Genomic DNA, 19,260 nt, shown 5'->3' with positions numbered 1-19,260 from the left:
ACTTCCCCGGCACCCAGGTCACTCCCAGCCGGCCATCAGAGGAGCGGGGCAGGGGGGGCGGGTTCCCAAGCCTAAAGCCTGGGGTGAAGGCTTTAGGCTTGCAAAGGGGCCGAGCCTGTGATCAGAGGGGCGGGGGGCCCGCTTCCCAAGCCTAAAGCCTGGGGCGGAGGCTTTGGAGGGGCAGGCGGGGGGCCCCTTCCCAAGCCTAAAGCCTGGGGTGGAGGCTTTAGGCTTGGGCAGGGGGCTGAACCTGGGATTGGAGGGAAGGGGAAAAAATCAATGGAAAGATATTCTCAGGTGAGGATAAAAAGAAAAATAAAGAAAGAAATGTCATATCCAATGAAAGACACATCTTGAAAATGCCTAAAGAAAGTTGTCATTTTTTTCATGGTGAAGGGACTGGAGTCCATGTTGATGAAAATACCTTAGCAGCTGCGGTGACTGGCAGTGGCTGCAGCAGCGGGGTGATGGGGCTGGCGCTCCCAACGGGGAGCGGGCCTAAGCCATCAGTAGGACATCCCCTGAGGGCTCCCAGTATGTGAGAGGGGGCAGGCTGGGCTGAGGGACCCTCCCCAGTGCAGGAATTTAGTTTACAATCACAAAAAATAAATAGAAATAAGCTTAAAAATAAGCTTAACAAGAAATGATCCAAAACTCTATATAGAAAGCTGAAAGATATAAAGTAGATTTGAAAATAGAAAGATATTCCTTATTCTTGGTTGTGATATCTCAACATCATCAAGATGTCAGTTCTGCCTAAGATAATTTTGAATTTCCTGAGATATAAATAAAAAAGTCCAGAAATAGATCCAACCTCATATAAAAATATAGTATAGTATAATAAAGATAGCATGTCACTTCACTTAGGTGAAGATAGTCTTTTCATAAATAGTGTTGGGACAACTGCAATAAGACAAATGTAAACTAAACTATAATGATACTAACTCTCATCCGTAAGTTCGGTAAACATTTTAAAGATGACCACTGACAAAGGTTCTGTCCTTGACCAAACTCTAGCCAGGCTCCTCTGAGCCCTCTTCTCTATTAGGCCTCAACCTTGGTCTATAAAGATTTGAACAAAATAAGAATATAGTCTTCTAACAGCTCAGGAGGCATCCCTCGGATGCCTCTAGTCCCTTTAAACTGCCTGCTTGAGAAAATTCAAGGCTGCCAAAAGAATTTACTATTTGTTCCAGCTAACACGGGAAGATAGGGCCCCTGTCTTCCAGCCTTGGAGGGTGGGAACCTAACTTCAATAAGCCCCAGTTAGCAAAACCCAGTTGGGTTTCACATGGACCAATCACCCCTTCCAGCTTTTTGTAATTTTTCACTTCCTTGACTCTACTGAGCCTACACTCATCCACTCCCTATTCCCTCATTCTCCCTTTAAAATGCCCAGTCACCTCTGTACAAATGGAACTTGAGTTCTGCCAGACTCTTTTCCTTACTCCAAAAATATATTACTGACTAAAATCTGTTCTTACCACTTTAATAGTATGTGCTTTGCTTATCTTTGATAACATATATACTCTGTTGGCAAGGCTGTGAAAAAAATAGGTACATTCATATGTTGCTGGTGTGAATGCAGCGTGGTACAACTCTATGGAGGGAATCTGGCACTAACAAAACTACGTATTTTCCCTTCAACCCAACAATCCCACTTCTAGGAATTAACCCATAAGATGTATCTTAAACAATGTGAAAATATATAACATGAAGTTACTCATTACAAGAATATGTGTAATTGCAAATTATTCGAATCTATCTAAATGTCCAAATATAAGAGACTGATCAAATAAACTATCATTCATATACAAAAGAGCACTGTACAACTGTGAAAAATAATTATAAACAGACACATGCATTTTCTTAAATTTTATAACTTAAAAAATCCCTTTCATGACATATCTATGAAAGGGAATTTTAAAAAAATTTTACATATATGTAATGAGAGACAAAAAAAATTTAATGCACACAGTTTCTTATCATCACTAAAATAAACAGGGAAAATAAGCAACAAAGCATTGAAGTTAGTGACCTACAAGAGGTGGAGTAGGGATGAAATGGAAGGAACATGGGAAGGAGTGACGCTTCTCTGAGTATACAAATTGGATGTAGTACCTATTTACAGAAGAATTAGAATGGCTATCCAGATTTACAAACAGCTTGCAGAGAGCAATATAAAATATTTTTGCATACTTACGCCATAAATTTGGGGTAATTTTTATCTTTACTTTTCACGTCTATTTTTATAATTACTAACTTTACAATGAACCAGTCTTGAATTTTTTCCCTTGGTTTATCTTTACCATACAATTACACCTAATATATCTCTTACACAACATACATGCAATACACCGATACTGATGAGGAGGAAGAAGATAAAAGTAGAAGGCAAAGAAAAGCAAAAATCACAAATAAGCCTGGTCACGGTGGCTCAGTGGTTGAGTGTCAACCTATGAACCAGGAGGTCATGGTTTGATTTCCAGGTCAGGGAACATGCCCAGGTTGTGGACTCCATACCCAGTAGTGGGCGTACAGGAGGCAGCCGGTTAATGATTCTCTCTCATCATTGATGTTTCTATCCCTCTCTCCCTCTCCTTTCCTCTCTGAAATCAACAAAAATATACAGTTTTTAAAATCACAAATAAGTTCTGGGCTGCAACTCAGCAATCATTTCACCTGAATAAAGGTACTCTTCTATTAAGTCAATTTTTCTAACTTTCATAAACTCAACTTTGCATATATTTATAGTATGTAAACAAATATAATCTAATTATTTCCCAAGAGACTTTCTGGTAGATAAAAGGAAGGCATGCACTCCATAGGCACTCACTAGTTCCAGAATACATTAGAAACATCCTAACCATAACCATAACCCTAACCATATGTTGGCTTCCTCTCATGCCATTGTTCATGGTATTTCCTCTCTACCCATGGACCCAGCTACATATATTGTGCGTGTTGAAATCCAAGACCAAATTCAAACGTTGTGGCCTCCTCTTCACAATAAGATAGTTTTCACTTCTTTAGATTCCTTAAAGAACTATGTTGATACCACTTATGCTGTTTGACCTTTTCTTATTCTACCTCTGATCTTAATTAATGTGATCTTTCTATGTTATAAGCTCTTTAAAGCCTTATTTATCCTTGCTGAGCTGAACTGATTACTTGACTAACAAGAGCTAAGTAATGACAACTTAACAAGTCAAAGTATTAAGAAAATGGAGTCTGTATTCTACTAGCATTCATGAAACGGTAACAGACTAGCTTATTAGTGTGCAAGCTGGATAAAATTTCAGACACTACAAGTTCTTCACAATCCAGAGAGTAAATGGCAGGGCAAAATGAAGAGATGGATAAACTTCCCTTCATTATCTTTTGATCATTAAATTTTGAATATTAAAAATTGCCAAAACCTACTTTTAATATTTCTTAAAACATTTAGAAATCAATACATAATTAATAACAAAATTAGTTGGGTGCTACATATATGTGATAATAAACCTGACATTTGAATTCTTAAGACTGTTCTGAAACTGACCTGGTAAAGCACTCAAGTAAATAATATTATTCCTTTAATTAACAAGGTTTCTCTCTTTGACCAAATGTTCAAATTTGTAGCTTCCAGTAAGAAAGGAAAGGTACACTCACCTATCCAACCAAATTAACCTCAACAGTTAATGAACTGTCCCAGTTTAACTGCCTTCACATCCTAACTATGCCTGAATAATATACAAATTATTTTTGATATGCTACTTTCTGGTATCTGATAAGCTATTAAGTACAAAATAACCATCATGTATACAGAGAGAGAGATAAAAGCAGACACTACTGATGAAGAGTGTAAATTGAAACACACTTTCTAGAGGGCAATTTTGGAAACACACCAAAAGCCTTAAAAATGTAAAGCCTGACAATGCAATTTTATTTCTTGTTATTTATCCTAATGAAATAACTAAAAGGTACAAAGATTTAGCTTTAAGAATATTTACTATAGTGTTGTTCATGACAAAAGCTGATAATAACATAAATATCTAAGAATAGGAAATCAGTTCATTAACCCACAGAATCTCTTACCTTGAAATACCATCAAACCAAATAAAAGTTATGTGGCTAGCATACTTAGTGAAACAGAAAACTGTTTATAATATAACAAGTGGGGAAAATGTTATAAAACTGTATGTGCAGCATAATCCTACTTTTAAAGGCTATTTGCTTTATCCACATTAAAAGAACCAATCTTGAATGCAGAAATATTAATTTTATTTTCTTTTTATCTGTAATTTCCTACATTTAATGTTTCATCTGCATATTTAAAATATGTACATTTTTAAGAATAAACATCATATTAATGATTGCTTAATTTGAGCAACTATTTATATAATCTATATTCTATCTATCTCTATAAATACTGTGACGAAAAAATATAAACAACAGACTAGTTTAAGTCAGAAAACCGAAAAAGGACAAAGAGACAGGTAATTCTATGGAGAACCCAAAACACAATGATAAATACACATGAACACTAAATTTATCTCTGAACTTCCTGGCAACTTTTCATCTATAGTAAAGAGAATCTATACTATCACACCATTTTATAATAGAAGATATATTAATTCTTCACAACAGAAAGTGCCCTGAGAATCTAGAAACAGAAACATGTTTTTAACTCAAAACAGGAATTTGTCTTTGCTTTTCTATATGAACATCAAACTACTATATCTTCAATGGAGGTCTTACTAAAGGTATTTATTGCCCTTCAAAAATGACATTGAATTACAATTCAGTATTAAGAGATATTATTTATAAAAAGGAAGATTTAAAAGCCTAGAACACTAAACTAGCCTTTAAGTTTGTCTTTTTATCTGTATGCATACAAAGCACTTGTAAAAGTTCATGACACAGAGAAGATGTCCCACATTGGTTTATTTCCTCCCACTTAATCAAATTTGAAATGTGTCAACACCATACCAGTTAGAAACAAAGAGGACAGTCCAATTTACTCAAGAAACATTTACTGAACACTTCCAATGTGCCAGACTCTGAGAAAATAAATATTGAAATAATTTCTGAAAGTTTTTTCAAAAGAAGCAAGCACTATATTTTCCCCCAAAGTATTACAACATTACCAAGTTCATTTCAAAAATAGAACTCAAAGCTCATTAAGATCATTTGGAAATGAACAATTGAAAAGTGGCTGGGAAAACTTCAGCCAGCTTAGCCAGCTTTGTTATCATAAATTAATCACTAACAGCCTAATTAACATCTTGAAATAAGCTCCCCAGGGACACCCATCAGGCTGCCTAAAAACTTTGGTAAAAAATTTTTTTAAACTGATGCATACTTCATAAACTTTCAAATAATCTACAAATGGTTTCTCTACAAGATTACTACTTGATGTCTTTAAATCTCTCCACACACCCGGGCAAACATGGAAGGTATATAGAAATGGAAATGCAATAACAAACTAAAATTTTAAAGCACAAAAAAATGACCACTATGCCTCTTTTCACTGGCCATTTCCAAAAATTAATGAAGTTTAATTCTCATTTGAAAATTTTGCTGCTAAGTATTAGTCATTCCTAATTTAAAAACTGTAAGTCAATATATTCAAGAAAAACAGGGAAAACAGACTAAAAGATAAACTATAAAAAGGAAAACTGTGCTTCCAATTAAATCATCCAGAAAACATGATTTAGTAAAGAAAAGGAAAATAAGGACATTCAGTTGCAAAATGACTTCAAAAACCTCAAAGCCAAGTCGATTTTTAAACTCAGAGCAGCAGTGCCAGGACACAAATGGCAGAAATTTCATATCAGCATAGGATGCTGCTGGCCTTAAGAACTTTGAAGTTCTCTGCTTACCACAGTAAATAAAGACAGAACACAAATTTTGCCCCAGATCCTTTCTAATAAAAGAGTAATATGCAAATTAACCACCACTCTGCTACACCCACAAGCCACGCCCACTAGCCAATCAGGAGTGAGTATGCAAATTAAACCCAACCAAGATGGCTGCAGCCACAGAAAGAGCAGGAGGGAAGCTTGGGTTTCCCCGGCGATGGAGGAAGCCAAGCTTTCCGCACACCTTGGCCGGCCCAGGCCTCCACTTAAGGCTACAAAGTTTCAATGATAGAAGATAAATAAATCCCAACAAAAATGACGGCAGCCACAGAGCTGAAGAGAGCAGGAGGCTAGGGTTGCCCACGGTGATGGAGGAAGCCAAGATTTCCGCACAGCCTGGCTGGCCCAGGCCTCTGCTTAAGGCTACAAAGTTTCAATTGTAGAAGATAAATAAATCCCAGGTAAAAGGGCCTCCGCTTGGGTCGCCAGGGGGCGTGGCCAGCCTGCAAACCACCACAGGCCCCTCGCCCAGGCCGCCCCACGCCTCAAGGGAACCCCCAACCTGATCCGGGACACCCTTCAGGGCAAACCAGCTGGCCCCCACCCGTGCACCAGGCCTCTATCCTATCTAATAAAAGAGTAATATGCAAATTGACCATCACTCCAACACACAAGGTGGCTGCCCCCATGTGGTCAAAGATCCTGCCCCCATGTGGACACATGATGGCCACCACAAGATGGCCAGCAGGGGAGGGCAGTTGGGAGGGACCAGGCCTGCAAGGGAGGGCAGTTGTGGGTGATCAGGCCAGCAGAGGAAGGCAGTTGGGAGGGACCAGGCCTGCAAGGGAGGGTAGTTGGGGGCGATCAAGCCTGCAGGGGAGGGCAGTTAGGGGTGACCAGGCAGGCAGAGGAGGGAAGTTGGGGGCAAACAGGCTGGCAGGGGAGCAGTTAGACATCAATCAGGCTGGCAGGGGAGTGGTTAGGGGGTGATCAGGCTGGCAGGCAGAAGCAGTTAGGGGCAATCAGGAAGGCAGGCAGGCGAGCAATTGGGAGCCAGCAGTCCTGGATTGTGAGAGGGATGTCTGACTGCCCGTTTGTGAGAGGGATGTCCAACTGCCCGATCCACTGGGATCGGGCCTAAACGGGCAGTCGGACATCCCTCAAGGGGTCTCAAATTGGAGAGGGTACAGGCTGGGCTGAGGGACACCCCCCCCCTCCGCACAAATTTCGTGCACCAGGCCTCTAGTTTATTTATAAAGGGATATAAAAACTAGTTCAATTTCATGCTAGCCCATCTATATAACAAAAGCCTAAGTGTCCATTATGGCAGAATGACCAGAACGACCGGTTGTGATGGTGTGAACTGACCACCAGGGGGCAGACGCTCAACGCAGGAGCTACCCCCTGGTGGTCAGTGCGCTCCCACAGGGGGATGCCACTCAGCCAGAAGCAGGTCCCATGGCTGGCAAGCCCAGTGGCGGTAGCGGCAGCCTCTCCCTGCTCCGCAGCAGCAGTAAGGAGCGAAGGGTCCCGGGCTGCGAGAGGGAAGTTAATGGTCTAAAATATCTGATATCTGTTAATGGTTTAAAACCGTGGTCGGCAAACTGCGGCTCGCGAGCCACATGCGGCTCACAAGCCGCGGTTTGCCGCTCTGTTGACTAATGAGTTTGCCGACCACTGGGATAGGGGCTTAATCACAAGGAACAACAACAGCCTGTAATTATTGGAATCGAGAGTCTACCAGTGATTTTCAACTGGTGTGCCGCAAGAACTTCTGAAACCTGCAATACCTCACTATTCAGGGGCACTGACCTCTTTTCCCTTAGTTCGTCAAATTAAAAAATGACAACAACCAACACAACAATAGCTGTCTGGAGTGAATGAACCAAAATTATACCAAAATGAATAAAAATTTTGAAAGAATAAAAATTATATCTAATTATATAATTAGACCTCTTTTCCTTTAGTTGTCAAATAAAAAAAGACAACAGCAACACAACAATAGCTGACTGTTGTGAATGATTCAAAATTATACCTTTTTTTTTGTCAGATTAGCAAAAAATGTAATGTATATTTGGTGTGTCGCCAAATTTTAGTAATTAGTTTATATGTGCCATGAGATGAAAAAGGTTGAAAATGCTGCCCTATACATATTTCCTGAGGCCTCTGTTGCTTCTTTCTTACCTGACACTCCATTGCCACATATATTCTTGCACTAATACTTCCTCAATAATTATTATCAGTTACTTCTAGGCAGGACTACAAGACTCCCAACTGCCACATCTGGAAAAATTAAGAACTTTACATTTTAATACAAGGCTCCTTCCTGAATTGTCTCGCTGGCCTGAGTTATGCCTTTCTAAAATGCTGAATATGTGTTCTCAGCAAGAAAACATTTTAAAATTTCCTTTTATCAGCTTATTTATTTTACTTCTAAAGGTTCCCTCCACTTTTCCTCTCCTGAGCTAACCAACCACCTTCATTTATAGAACTCAGTTGATAAAAGTTCACATCTTTTCATCAAACTAAATAAATAAATATGATGTGAAATAATTTACTCCTAATCCTACCTGGTTTAAACATGTCAAATATGACTCAAGATTATAAAATAACTTAAAACTTAATTAGGTCTCAAAGAAATTCCCCAATCCTGTCTGCCTGTAGCAGCACTGACTTAAATACTTTATAAGAGGCCTGGGGTAATTTCTGAGCTTCCATAAATTTTTATGGAGATAGTACCAAAGAAAATGGGCCACCTTAAAATGTATCACATTCTTCATCTCATTATTCAGCTCCTCTAAGTCTATTCTTTCAACATAAAGACCCTGCCATAGCTAATTCTGTTAAATCCTGTACTCAAAAGAAATCCCTCCAGGAAGCCATCATTAACATTTGCTACTATTCTCACCACTTCAAACTAAAACATCTTCAATAGCTTGAATATACACCAGACTACAACTGTGTTGAATGAATAATAATATATGTACCTGCTGTTGGGGGGGGTGTCTTTGACTAAGCTCTAGTACACTAATGAATCACTTATTTCCTTAATGCAATTACATAATTATACATAAATATATACCTCATGTACTATATCACACATATATGGATAGTTTTATAAAGAAGTATACTAGGTACTTTTGGGGAGTAATTTTAATAAGCATATACTCAAGATGAAATAAGATCTTTGTTATGTGTTAATTTAAGTACACTCAGCAGTAAGCTTTAAAAAAAAGTGAAAGGAATTTTTAAAAAATAATAATGTCATGATAAACACCTTTAGCACAATTTTTATTCATAAAAATTTATAAGCGAAGTACAACTTTCAGCTTTATATTATATAAAGACACAGAGAACCTTCTCAGGAAGCATAAACAAAAATATGTTCTTGACTTTATCAAGCATATAAAAATTTAATGTAACAAAATATACTATACACATATACAAACACATCATATTTAACCAAAGTCAAAAAGATTGAAGGACAAAAGCCTTCACTGGATCTTCCTACATCTGCCTCTTAGCATAACCACTATTGTCGGTTTCATTCTTGTTCTTATGTGTTTATTTCTAGTCTGCAGATGCGGGATGAAGAGTCTTAAAAGGTCTCAAGCCCTACGCGGGATGAAGAGTCTTAAAAGGACTCAAGCCCTACAGATGGCATACACTTTTCAAGATTTATTAAGAAAACAAAAAGGGGGAGATGTGGGGAGCCACTGCTTGCCAATACTGTAATGTACCAAGGAACGCGGAAGGCCGATGGACCTTGGGTGTAAGCAGCGATTGTTCGTTGAGATAGTGGTGGCTCAAGGCAATTCCCACACCTGATAATCCTTTTACTGTTTACCAAACTTTACCTTTGATATGCCCGTATGCATTGCTAAAAGGCAAATGTGTATTCAAGTAAATAATTAGCGGACCAGGCCCGAAATCAGTGTGCCTCTTCAAGAAAGAGGTCTCCACCTGGCCCCCAATGCCTTCTGAATTCAAAGTAAATAAATAAATAAAATGTTTAATATTAAAAGATATTTTGCTTTAACAGAAAAGTCACTAACTTGAATTAAATTGCCTTATCATTTAAATAATTTATATGTGACAGTATAATCTATTAGTGACAATAACACTAATAGAATTAAAAATAAAATTGACTGTTTGTATATTTAATTTAAAACACATACTATCAACCTAAGAAAATAAATGAATAAGAAAATAACACATTCAGCCTTAGCTGGTTTGGCTCAGTGGATAGAGCATAGCCTGCAGACTGAAGGGTCCCAGGTTTGATTCCAGTCAAGGGCACATGCCTCGGTTGTGGGCTTGATCTCCAGTGGGGGGCATGTAGGAGGCAGCCGATCAATGATTCTCTCTCATCATTGATATTTCTATCTCTCACTCCCTCTCCCTTCCTCTCGGAAATCAATATTCAAAGTGATGAATAGCAAGAACCTACAACCAAGATTACTCTACCCAGCAAAGCTATGATATTAATTAATAAAGAGCTTCAGAGATAAGAAAAAGCTAAAGGAGTTCATTACCACAAAACCAGTATTATATGAAATATAATAAGCTATCATATATTACTAGAGGCCTGGTGCACAAAATTCATGCATCGGGGGGGAGTGTCCCTCAGCTTGCCTGCACCCTCTCCAATCTGGGACCCCTTGGGGGATGTCCGACTGCCAGTTTAGGCCCAACCCCCAAACCGGCAGTTGGGACATCCCTCTCACAATCCGGGACTGCTGGCTCCTAACCACTTGCCTGCCTGTCTGCCTGATTGCCCCTAACCACTTCTGCCTGCCAGCCTGATCACCGCCTAACCACTCCCCTGCCAGCCTGATTGCCCCCAACTGCCCTCCCCTGCCGGCCCATTCGCCCCCAACTGCCCTCCCCTGCTGGCCTGGTCGCCCCCAACTGCGTTCCCCTGCAGGCCTGATCACCCCCAACTGCCCTCCCATGCAGGACCAGTCGCCCCAAACTGCCCTCCCCTGCTGGCCTGGTCGTCCCCAACTGCCCTCCCTTGCTGGCCTGATCTCGGCCCCAACTGCCCTCCCATGCTGGCCCAATTGCCCCCAACTGCCCTCCCCTGCCAGCCTGATCGCCCCCAATTGCCCTCCCCTGCCGGCCTGGTCACCCCCAACTGCCTTCCCCTGCAGGCCTGATCACTCCCAACTACCCTCCCCTGCAGGTCCAGTCGCCCCCAATTTCCCTCCCCTGCCGGCCTGGTTGCCCCCAACTGCCCTACCCTGCTGGCCTGATCACCTACAACCCTGCTGGCCTGATCACCCACAACTGCCCTCCCCTCCTGGCCATCTTGTGATGACGATCTTGTGATGATGTTGCACAAGGGCATTGCACGAGGGTGTGACGCCACCTAGGCTTTTATTATATAGGAGGATTACATTCTTCTGGAATAGTTGTTGTAGCTCAAGTAAGAATATTTTTCCAGTTCCCAAAAGACAGAACTTGAACTTTTGACAAATAAACTCACTGAAGAATAAAGATTAGCTTAATTTCACATGAATTCCTGGACATCATTAGAGTAGAAAATTGATGTCTACTTCCTAGAATTGTTATTTTCTGAGTTGACATTAGAGAAAACATATTAAAGTCTCCAATGAGAGACCTGGGGCTAGAATTAGAGGTCAACATTAACAATGACCTCCACATTGTCAAAGCAAGTGGTCAATTTTGTGATACCACCTTAACCAGACTCTCAGAAGCATTAGAGATAGGTTTACGGTCGATTCTTCTGGAAACACTTCCTTCTGTAGGCCGTTGTGACACCACCATCTCCTACTTTTCTTCCTACCCAGCTAGGTGTTCTTGCTCAGACTCCTCTACCAGTCTTTTCTCCCCTGAATGTACAAGGCCCAGGGACATCATGATTTTTCTATCTATACCTGTTCCCCCAATCGTCTCATCTCAGTATTATGGCTTTAAATATAATTCTATGCTAAAGACTCCAAATCTATAACTTCAATTCTGATCTCCTTAGGCTCTTTTATCCAATTGCCTCTTCAACAAGTCCGCTTGAATATTAATAGGTATCAATCAAACAGAACTCATGAATTTCTACTACAGACCAGTCAGTCTTCCTTGTAAAAGCAAATGACACCACCATTCTCCCAGAGTTCATCATTCTCTTTTCCTTACACTTTACATCAATCCACTATAGCAGTGGTCGGCAAACCGCGGCTCGCGAGCCACATGCGGCTCTTTGGCCCCTTGAGTGTGGCTCTTCCACAAAATACCACGTGCGGGCGTGCACGTACAGTGCGATTGAAGGAGTACCCTAATTAAGTTAATAACAATGTACCTACCTATATAGTTTAAGTTTAAAAAATTTAGCTCTCAAAAGAAATTTCAATCATTGCACTGTTGATATTTGGCTCTGTTGACTAATGAGTTTGCCGACCACTGCACTATAGGATCAATTCTAAAACAGAGACCAACTCAGTTCACTTCTCACCCACAGACATATGTTTCTTTAAGAATAAAATAACACAAAAAACTGGTAACAGATGCAACAGAAACAGCATTTATTCACCCAAAAAGACTGAATCAAAGTGTGTATGAAAAACCAGCACAGATGATTGCTAGGAAGCACCTCAGATGCAATCATGGAAGAGAATTAAGAGCCTGACAAAGCAGAGTATAAGAAGCTATGGGAGGGTAGAAAGTCCATTTAGAAGCAACTGCACTCCACAAATCTGTACTATCTCATCAACCTTCACCATTTGTGTGACTGTGACTGAATCTTCCAGTTACTCTAGTTACTCTATGAGGAAAAGAATATAGGAGAAAAATATATTTTGGAAAATATATTTGTTTCTATTTTAGTAGCATCTTCAAATAATAGGTGCTAATAAGAATGGGATGTGAATTTAAAAACTACGAGAGACATATGAAAAGTAATTAAGTTACTACATACTGTACAGAGATCCTTATATTGCAGCTTTTGGAATTTTGTATCTGTGTTTCCTGCACATAGTTCCACATAACCAAGAACAACTTGAAACACAGTATTATGAATGGCTTGGGTGAAGTGCATATGAAGTTGATCCATTGCTGTCTATGGAAAGAAAACACACAATATAATTACATGTTATTAAAAAAATTTCAACAGTTTTGAAAAACATAGGAAAAAATCTTTACAGATTATAGCTATAGCACAAAGATCATTATTTTATATAGAATTATAATTGTAATGTTGATTATTTGCAAATAACCACAACATCATACAACTAAAGATAAATCTGAATTGAGAGCACTGCTCTGTTGGTCTGCATTTATGATTGGTAGCCATTCTGTTCTTTTTCAAATATATCTTGCATAAACACACATTTGGATCCCCTCTGCCATCATTTCCTTAAATTTTTCAGGATACTTCTCAATGGTCACCTTCTCAGAGAAGCCTATCCTGACCATCCTAATACATAAAAGGCCAGGGTTGTAACAACTGTTTACGACTGAAGGCTAACCAACCCGGAAGTTCTTCAGTCAGTGCTGGGCGACCCAGCACTGACTGCCCAGGGGGCTGAGACCCAGAGAGAGAGACAGGGTCTGATCCACAGCCTCAGTGGCAGCTGATGATCAGTACTTGCCTCTCTCTTTCTCTCCCTCTCTTTCTGAGCTTCGCCAGCAGCCAGGCTTTTCTTTCTCTCCCAGCCTCCACGGGGGTTGCTCTTCAGCCCTGCCTCTCTGATCAGGCCCAGAGATAGGCCAGGAGATGCTAACTGGCATAGGAACCGACCAATCAAAACCAAATGTGGGTGCTATGAAGAACCAATGGCTCTCTAGAAGGTGGAGCTTTTGACACTGACTGACATAGGAACCGACCAATCAGAACCAAACGTGGGTGCTGTGAAGAACCAATGGCTGTCTAGGAGGCGGAGCTTTTGACACTGACTGACATAGGAACCGACCAATCAGAACCAAACGTGGGTGCTGTGAAGAACCAGTGGCTGCCTGGGAGATGGAGCTTTTGACGTTGATTGGCACAGGAACCGACCAATCAGAACCAAATCTGGGTGCTGTGTGGAGCCAATGGCTGCCTAGGAGGCAGAGCTTCTGATGCTGACTGGCATAGAAACCGACCAATCAGAACCAAATTGGCCAGCAGAGGAGGGCAGTTGGGGGCGAGATCAGGCTGGCAGGGGAGGGCAGTTAGGGGCGATCAGGCAGGCAGGCAGAGGCAGTTAGGGGCAATCAGGCCGGCAGGGGAAGGCAGTTAGGGGTGATCAGGCAGGCAGTCAGGTGAGCAGTTAGGAGCCAGTGGTCCCAGATTGCGCGAGGAATGTCCGACCGCCGGTTTAGGCCCGATCCCCAAGGGGTTCCCAATTGGAGAGGGTGCAGGCTGGGCTGAGGAACCCCCACTCTGTGCATGAATTTCTAGTCTTATATAAATCAGTACTTTACATCAACCTATCCACTTACTCTAATATATATTTCTTTATAGTACTTGTTTTCTCCTGACATCATATTCATTTACTTTTTTAATGTCTGTCTTCCTCACTAGAAGATAAGATACATGACAGCCTATATCCTCACATGAGGTACCTGGAGCAATGAACAAAAGTAGGTTACCAACAGGTATTTCCTGAGTGAATAACTTTCTCTAATGGGAAAATTAGAAGTTATAATCATATTTTCAAAGGTCTTATAACCCTCAAAAGTACCAAGTATTTTCTTTCTTATATTTTTTGTAGGTATAGCTTAGGACATGAAAATTAATAAAGTACATTAAAAAATTTAATTACTCAGATTTAAAAATGAAATTACAGTTTAAATGACTTAGTAAGGCCTTAAATTTCTTTCTAAGACAAGAAACCATTTAATGGAAGAAAGCATTTCCATCTATCATGTTTAGATGTTCTGTAGATACTAGTAGTATATAACCCTATAGACAAAGAAGGTACAACTAACTTTCCAACCATGGCCCCTTTTTCAAGTTTTTTCAAGGAAGCCATTGAGCAGTAAAAGTATGTAAAGCCAAGCATAGAGGGAGTATGAGGACACTCTGGGGATAAGAGAAGTCTTTGAAAAAAATCTGATAAGTGCAATTTATCTGTTTTACAGACAAATGTGTACAGTGCATGAAAGTGTATACACTACTCTGAGGGAGTCATGCAGGCCCACCTAAGAATGATGGAGCTCCCAATAAAGAAGTTCTCACTCAGGACCAAAAGGTGAAGTAAAAGGACTACATATCCTCCCCCACAGAATTACCTTATACTATACTTGTTTTAAAACCTACATGCAATTGTGAAAATATTAAACCTGACAAACACTTCACATTTCAAAACAAACTTCTGTAATATTTTAATCACACTATATACTATACTCTGAGCCTATGTGAACAACCATGTTACTACTGTGAAGACAGCTAAAAAATTTACTTTGTTAAATGAAACTTTAAGGACACACTGTTAATAATATTCAGACTTAAGCAATGATGAATATCAGCAGATGCCTAATATTAAAAAAGCAACCTTTCAAGACTTACCTGTGTTTTTCCAAGAAGTCTATAAGCTTGTTGAACCTTGGTATAATGATTAATGTCAAAATTCTTGCAGATTTTAGAAAGAGCCACATCCAACTGTTCCTACATAAGTAAAAGAGGAGGCAAGAGGCGGTTAAAGAATTATGTTTTCAAGTCAATGGGAAAACATTAAAATTAACCTATCACTTTTAATTAATATTTAAAGCCATTTACTATCACACTGATTTATTTAATAGTAAAAAGCAAATAAAAATATAAAGAAATTGTAATTCTCATTTGTTACCAATTATAATCAAATTTTACTGATATGTTATTACCATGTTTTTAAAAAAAACATGTCTAGTGTTTCAAGAGACACAAAATCTGTATAACAGCTACCAAAAAAAAATTAGTTTTGTAATTTTTACTTAACTCTATGTTTCTTAGTGTACTAAAATCTTATAACTATATGAACTGAATTTGTGCAACTATTAAAAAATAATAAAACACTCCTATTGTAATCACTAAAAAGTAATTCTCAACAAAACTACATTGACCTTAAAATACATACCTTACTTTTATATCTAAATTCAACAACTTTGTTTGTGGATTTCTATATCAATTATATCATTTTAAAATAATGACTTTGCTACATACATACAGAAAATACTGCATATTACGAGTGAATAAATACAGAGCTTTCAAAAGAAAATCCTCATTAAAATTTTAGGTGATTATATACTTAAAAGATTTTCAGAGTAGTTATCTTTAGATGTATCAAATAGTCATTCTTACAATTAGTAAATAATTACATTTATTATCAAAAACTACTTTCACAAAAGGTCATTTCAAAGTCCAGCCTAATTTTTTATAACTACCCTTATCAGAAAAACAATAAAATATAAGAAACCAAATAATTCTTATTAAATTTATAAAAATGAATACCCTGCTTAGCAAAGATTGCCAAGGAAAAAGATGAACTCTGAATAAGTGACGGACAAAAAGCAAAACTTCATTTATGCTAACAATGACATATTTTTTCCTTTCCAGTTCTGACATTTTGATGAATTATAGGAAATATTATTGAGGTTAGGAATTTAGGAGTATTTTCATAAGCCAATAATCATTCTTAAATAAATTAACCCACTAAACTAAAAAGTAGTATTTGATTAAAAAAAATTAATTAAAATGGTAAGTATTTTGGCTATAATTTACATGAGACCATACCTATGACTAAAATTTAAGGATCTTTCTAGATATAATGATATTTTCAAATCCTATAATTTCAAAAGTAATCTGCTTGCATTTGCAAATAGATTAACATTTACTTGACCATGTACAGATACTCCAAATGCAAAATAACAAATATAGCATAGTGATCTAGAAACACTGGTAAAAACACAAAAGTCAAAACATACGATGTATCTATGCTATTCAAAAACCTCTGAAAAAAGCCAATTAACTTCTGATGTAATCCTTCTTACCTCAATTTGTTCCAAAGTATCTTGCAGCTTTGAATTCAGTTCACTATTAAATAAAACAGAGAGTTAGATGTGCCTACCTTTAAAAAGACAAACTAAGTGCTAAATAAATACATGTTAGCTGAATAAATAATCAATAAGTTCACAGATCAACAGTATGAGCAGTAAGTTGTGCTACTGGTTCTATAACAAGGCAAAAAAAAAAAAAAAGAAAAAAGAAAAGAAAAAGATTATGAAGAAACTAGAGGCCCAGTGCACGAAATATGTGCATGGGTAGGGACACTAGTGGCTGCCAGCTGCTGGCTGGAGCCTCCCTTCTCCCAGCTGCCTGCCGCTAGCACCAGCTGGGGCTTCCATTCCCCTGGCTGGGGCCTCCCTTCACACCCACCTTGGCCTGGCGCTGCCCACTCACCTGCTCCACCATCCCACCACAGTCATGCTCTCATTAGGGCCCATTGGGGCCCGCAGTGCCTCCACTGCTGCCCACTGCCAGCGCCACGTCGCCGACACCCGCCATGTCCCGCACCACCCCCTGGTGGTCAGTACACGTCTAACTCCCAGTTGGTTGAACACCTGCCCATGGGGACAATTTGCATATTTGCCTTTTATTATATAGGACAGAGGTCCTCAAACTTTTTAAACAGGGGGCCAGTTCACTGTCCCTCAGACCGTTGGAGGGCCGGGCTATAGTTTAAAAAAAAAACTATGAACAAATTCCTATGCGCACTGTGGGCCTGGGACGAGTCGGCTGCTAAGCAGGACAGGCAGCGGCACCCAGCGGACCAGATAAATGTCCTCGGCGGGCCGCATGTGGCCCGCGGGCCGTAGTTTGAGGACCCCTGAATAGGATAAGAGTCATTACTAACAGCAACAGGATTAAATAGGTAGAAAATACTAAAGAATCTATCGATAAAATTAAAAATTTAAGAATTAAAAGTTGATAAAGTTAATACCAAGTTTAAAGATAAAAAGTATAATATAGGTAAAAAGTAGAATTTTTAAAATAAAATTAATCCTATATAATAAAAGCCTAATATGCACATTGTCCCCTCGACCAGGAGTTCGACTGCTCGCTATGACGTGCGCTAACCATCAGGGGGCGGTGTGGAACATGGTGGGCGTCAGCCACGTGGCGCTGGCAGTGGGCAGCAGTGGAGGCACTGCCGGCCCCAATGGGCCCCAACAAGAGTGGGACCATGGCGGGATGGTGGAGGTGAGCGGGTGGTGCCAGGCTAAGGCAGGTGCAAGCATGAGCCCAATAGCCCTGCCAATCACCTTGTAGACAGCGACCAGGCCACCGCCCAGTTCCCAGGTACTGAGGGAGCCAGGCAGGGGGGCCGGCCCCAATCGATCACCCTGAAGATGGCGACCAGTGGCCGGCAGGCCCTGATAACCCTATCTGAGCCAGGCCCCAGGCTGGGATGGGGAACTGGGGGTGGGTGGTGGCGACCAACCTCCCGCGGCACCCAGACGGGGGGCTGCAACCTCTCGCCAGCTACCTGGGGGTGGGGGTGACACAGACGGAGGTGCAGTGAGAATGTGGGGTGTCTGCCAAGCTCGATCTCACTCCCCCTGCTACCCTCCCCCAGGATGCTAGGGCTCGCATGCCGAGGAAGCCCCCATGCTCAGGTGCTGGGCGCCTGCAAGGAGCCCACCCCACACCCGCGCAGCCTCTTCCAGGTGAGCCAGGCTGCAGTCGCTGGGACCACAGGGGCCAGTCGGGCTCCCCATGGGTTCACACAGGAGCCAGTCTGCGAGGCTGGCCAGGAGAGAGCGTGCTGCTCTCCCGGCTTCTGTGCGGCGTCACTGGGGGGCTCAAAGGCCTACACTGCCTCCAGCCCGTGGCGTCTGACCACACTCACCCCATGTCTGCATGGGGACTCAGGCGCATGACTCAGGCGGAGGGGGATGTGTGCGGGAGTCCGGGGGCCCAGGTACTGCTCAGGGCCCAGAGGTCAGCTGGGACCTGCCCTTCCACACCAGATGCTCACGCTTCAATCATCGGCCAGGCCTAGGGACTGCACCCATGCACGAATTTCGTGCACCGTGCCTCTAGTTTCTATATATTAAAAGTAAGGAATCTACCTAATAAAAGAGTAACATGCTAATTGACAGTACCTTCACGACGCCCACCAGCCAATCAGGAGTGAGTATGCAACTTAACCCAACAAAGATGGCGGGTTAATTTGCATACGCAGGCGCTGAGCACGGGGCAGGATGCTTGCGTCGTCGCCATGGCATGCGTTTCACACCACCCCAGCCGCTCCACACCACCCCAGCCGCTCCAGGCCTCTGGGCAGCGTGGGAAGGCAGAAAGGCGGCTCCGGGCCAGAGCGGAAAGGCTGCTCTGGCCAGAACGAAGGTAGTGCCGGCAGCCAGGAGAACGAAGGCCCATTCTTGCACAAATCTTCATTCGTGCATTGGGCCACTAGTAAGACAATAAAAAATTTTA

At 40.9% G+C, this 19,260-nt stretch overlaps 1 protein-coding gene across 1 annotated transcript in view; it reads right to left on the bottom strand.

Annotated features, from left to right (window-relative positions):
* The window catches only part of VPS50 (VPS50 subunit of EARP/GARPII complex), a 123,621-nt gene that overhangs the window by 60,469 nt on the left and 43,892 nt on the right, over nt 1–19,260 (bottom strand). Inside the window, exons 10-12 of the mRNA XM_080667117.1 lie at nt 16,812–16,854; nt 15,352–15,450; nt 12,778–12,918 (exon numbers count right to left, since the gene is read on the bottom strand). Coding sequence (XP_080523243.1) covers nt 12,778–12,918; nt 15,352–15,450; nt 16,812–16,854 — 283 coding nt within the window. The remainder of the gene's footprint in view (nt 1–12,777; nt 12,919–15,351; nt 15,451–16,811; nt 16,855–19,260) is intronic.

Source organism: Plecotus auritus, assembly GCF_963455305.1.
Source record: "Plecotus auritus genome assembly, chromosome: 4".
NCBI classification, from domain to species: Eukaryota; Metazoa; Chordata; class Mammalia; order Chiroptera; family Vespertilionidae; genus Plecotus; species Plecotus auritus.
Note: the sequence above shows the minus strand (reverse complement) of the source record. Positions and strands in the feature narration are given on the sequence as shown.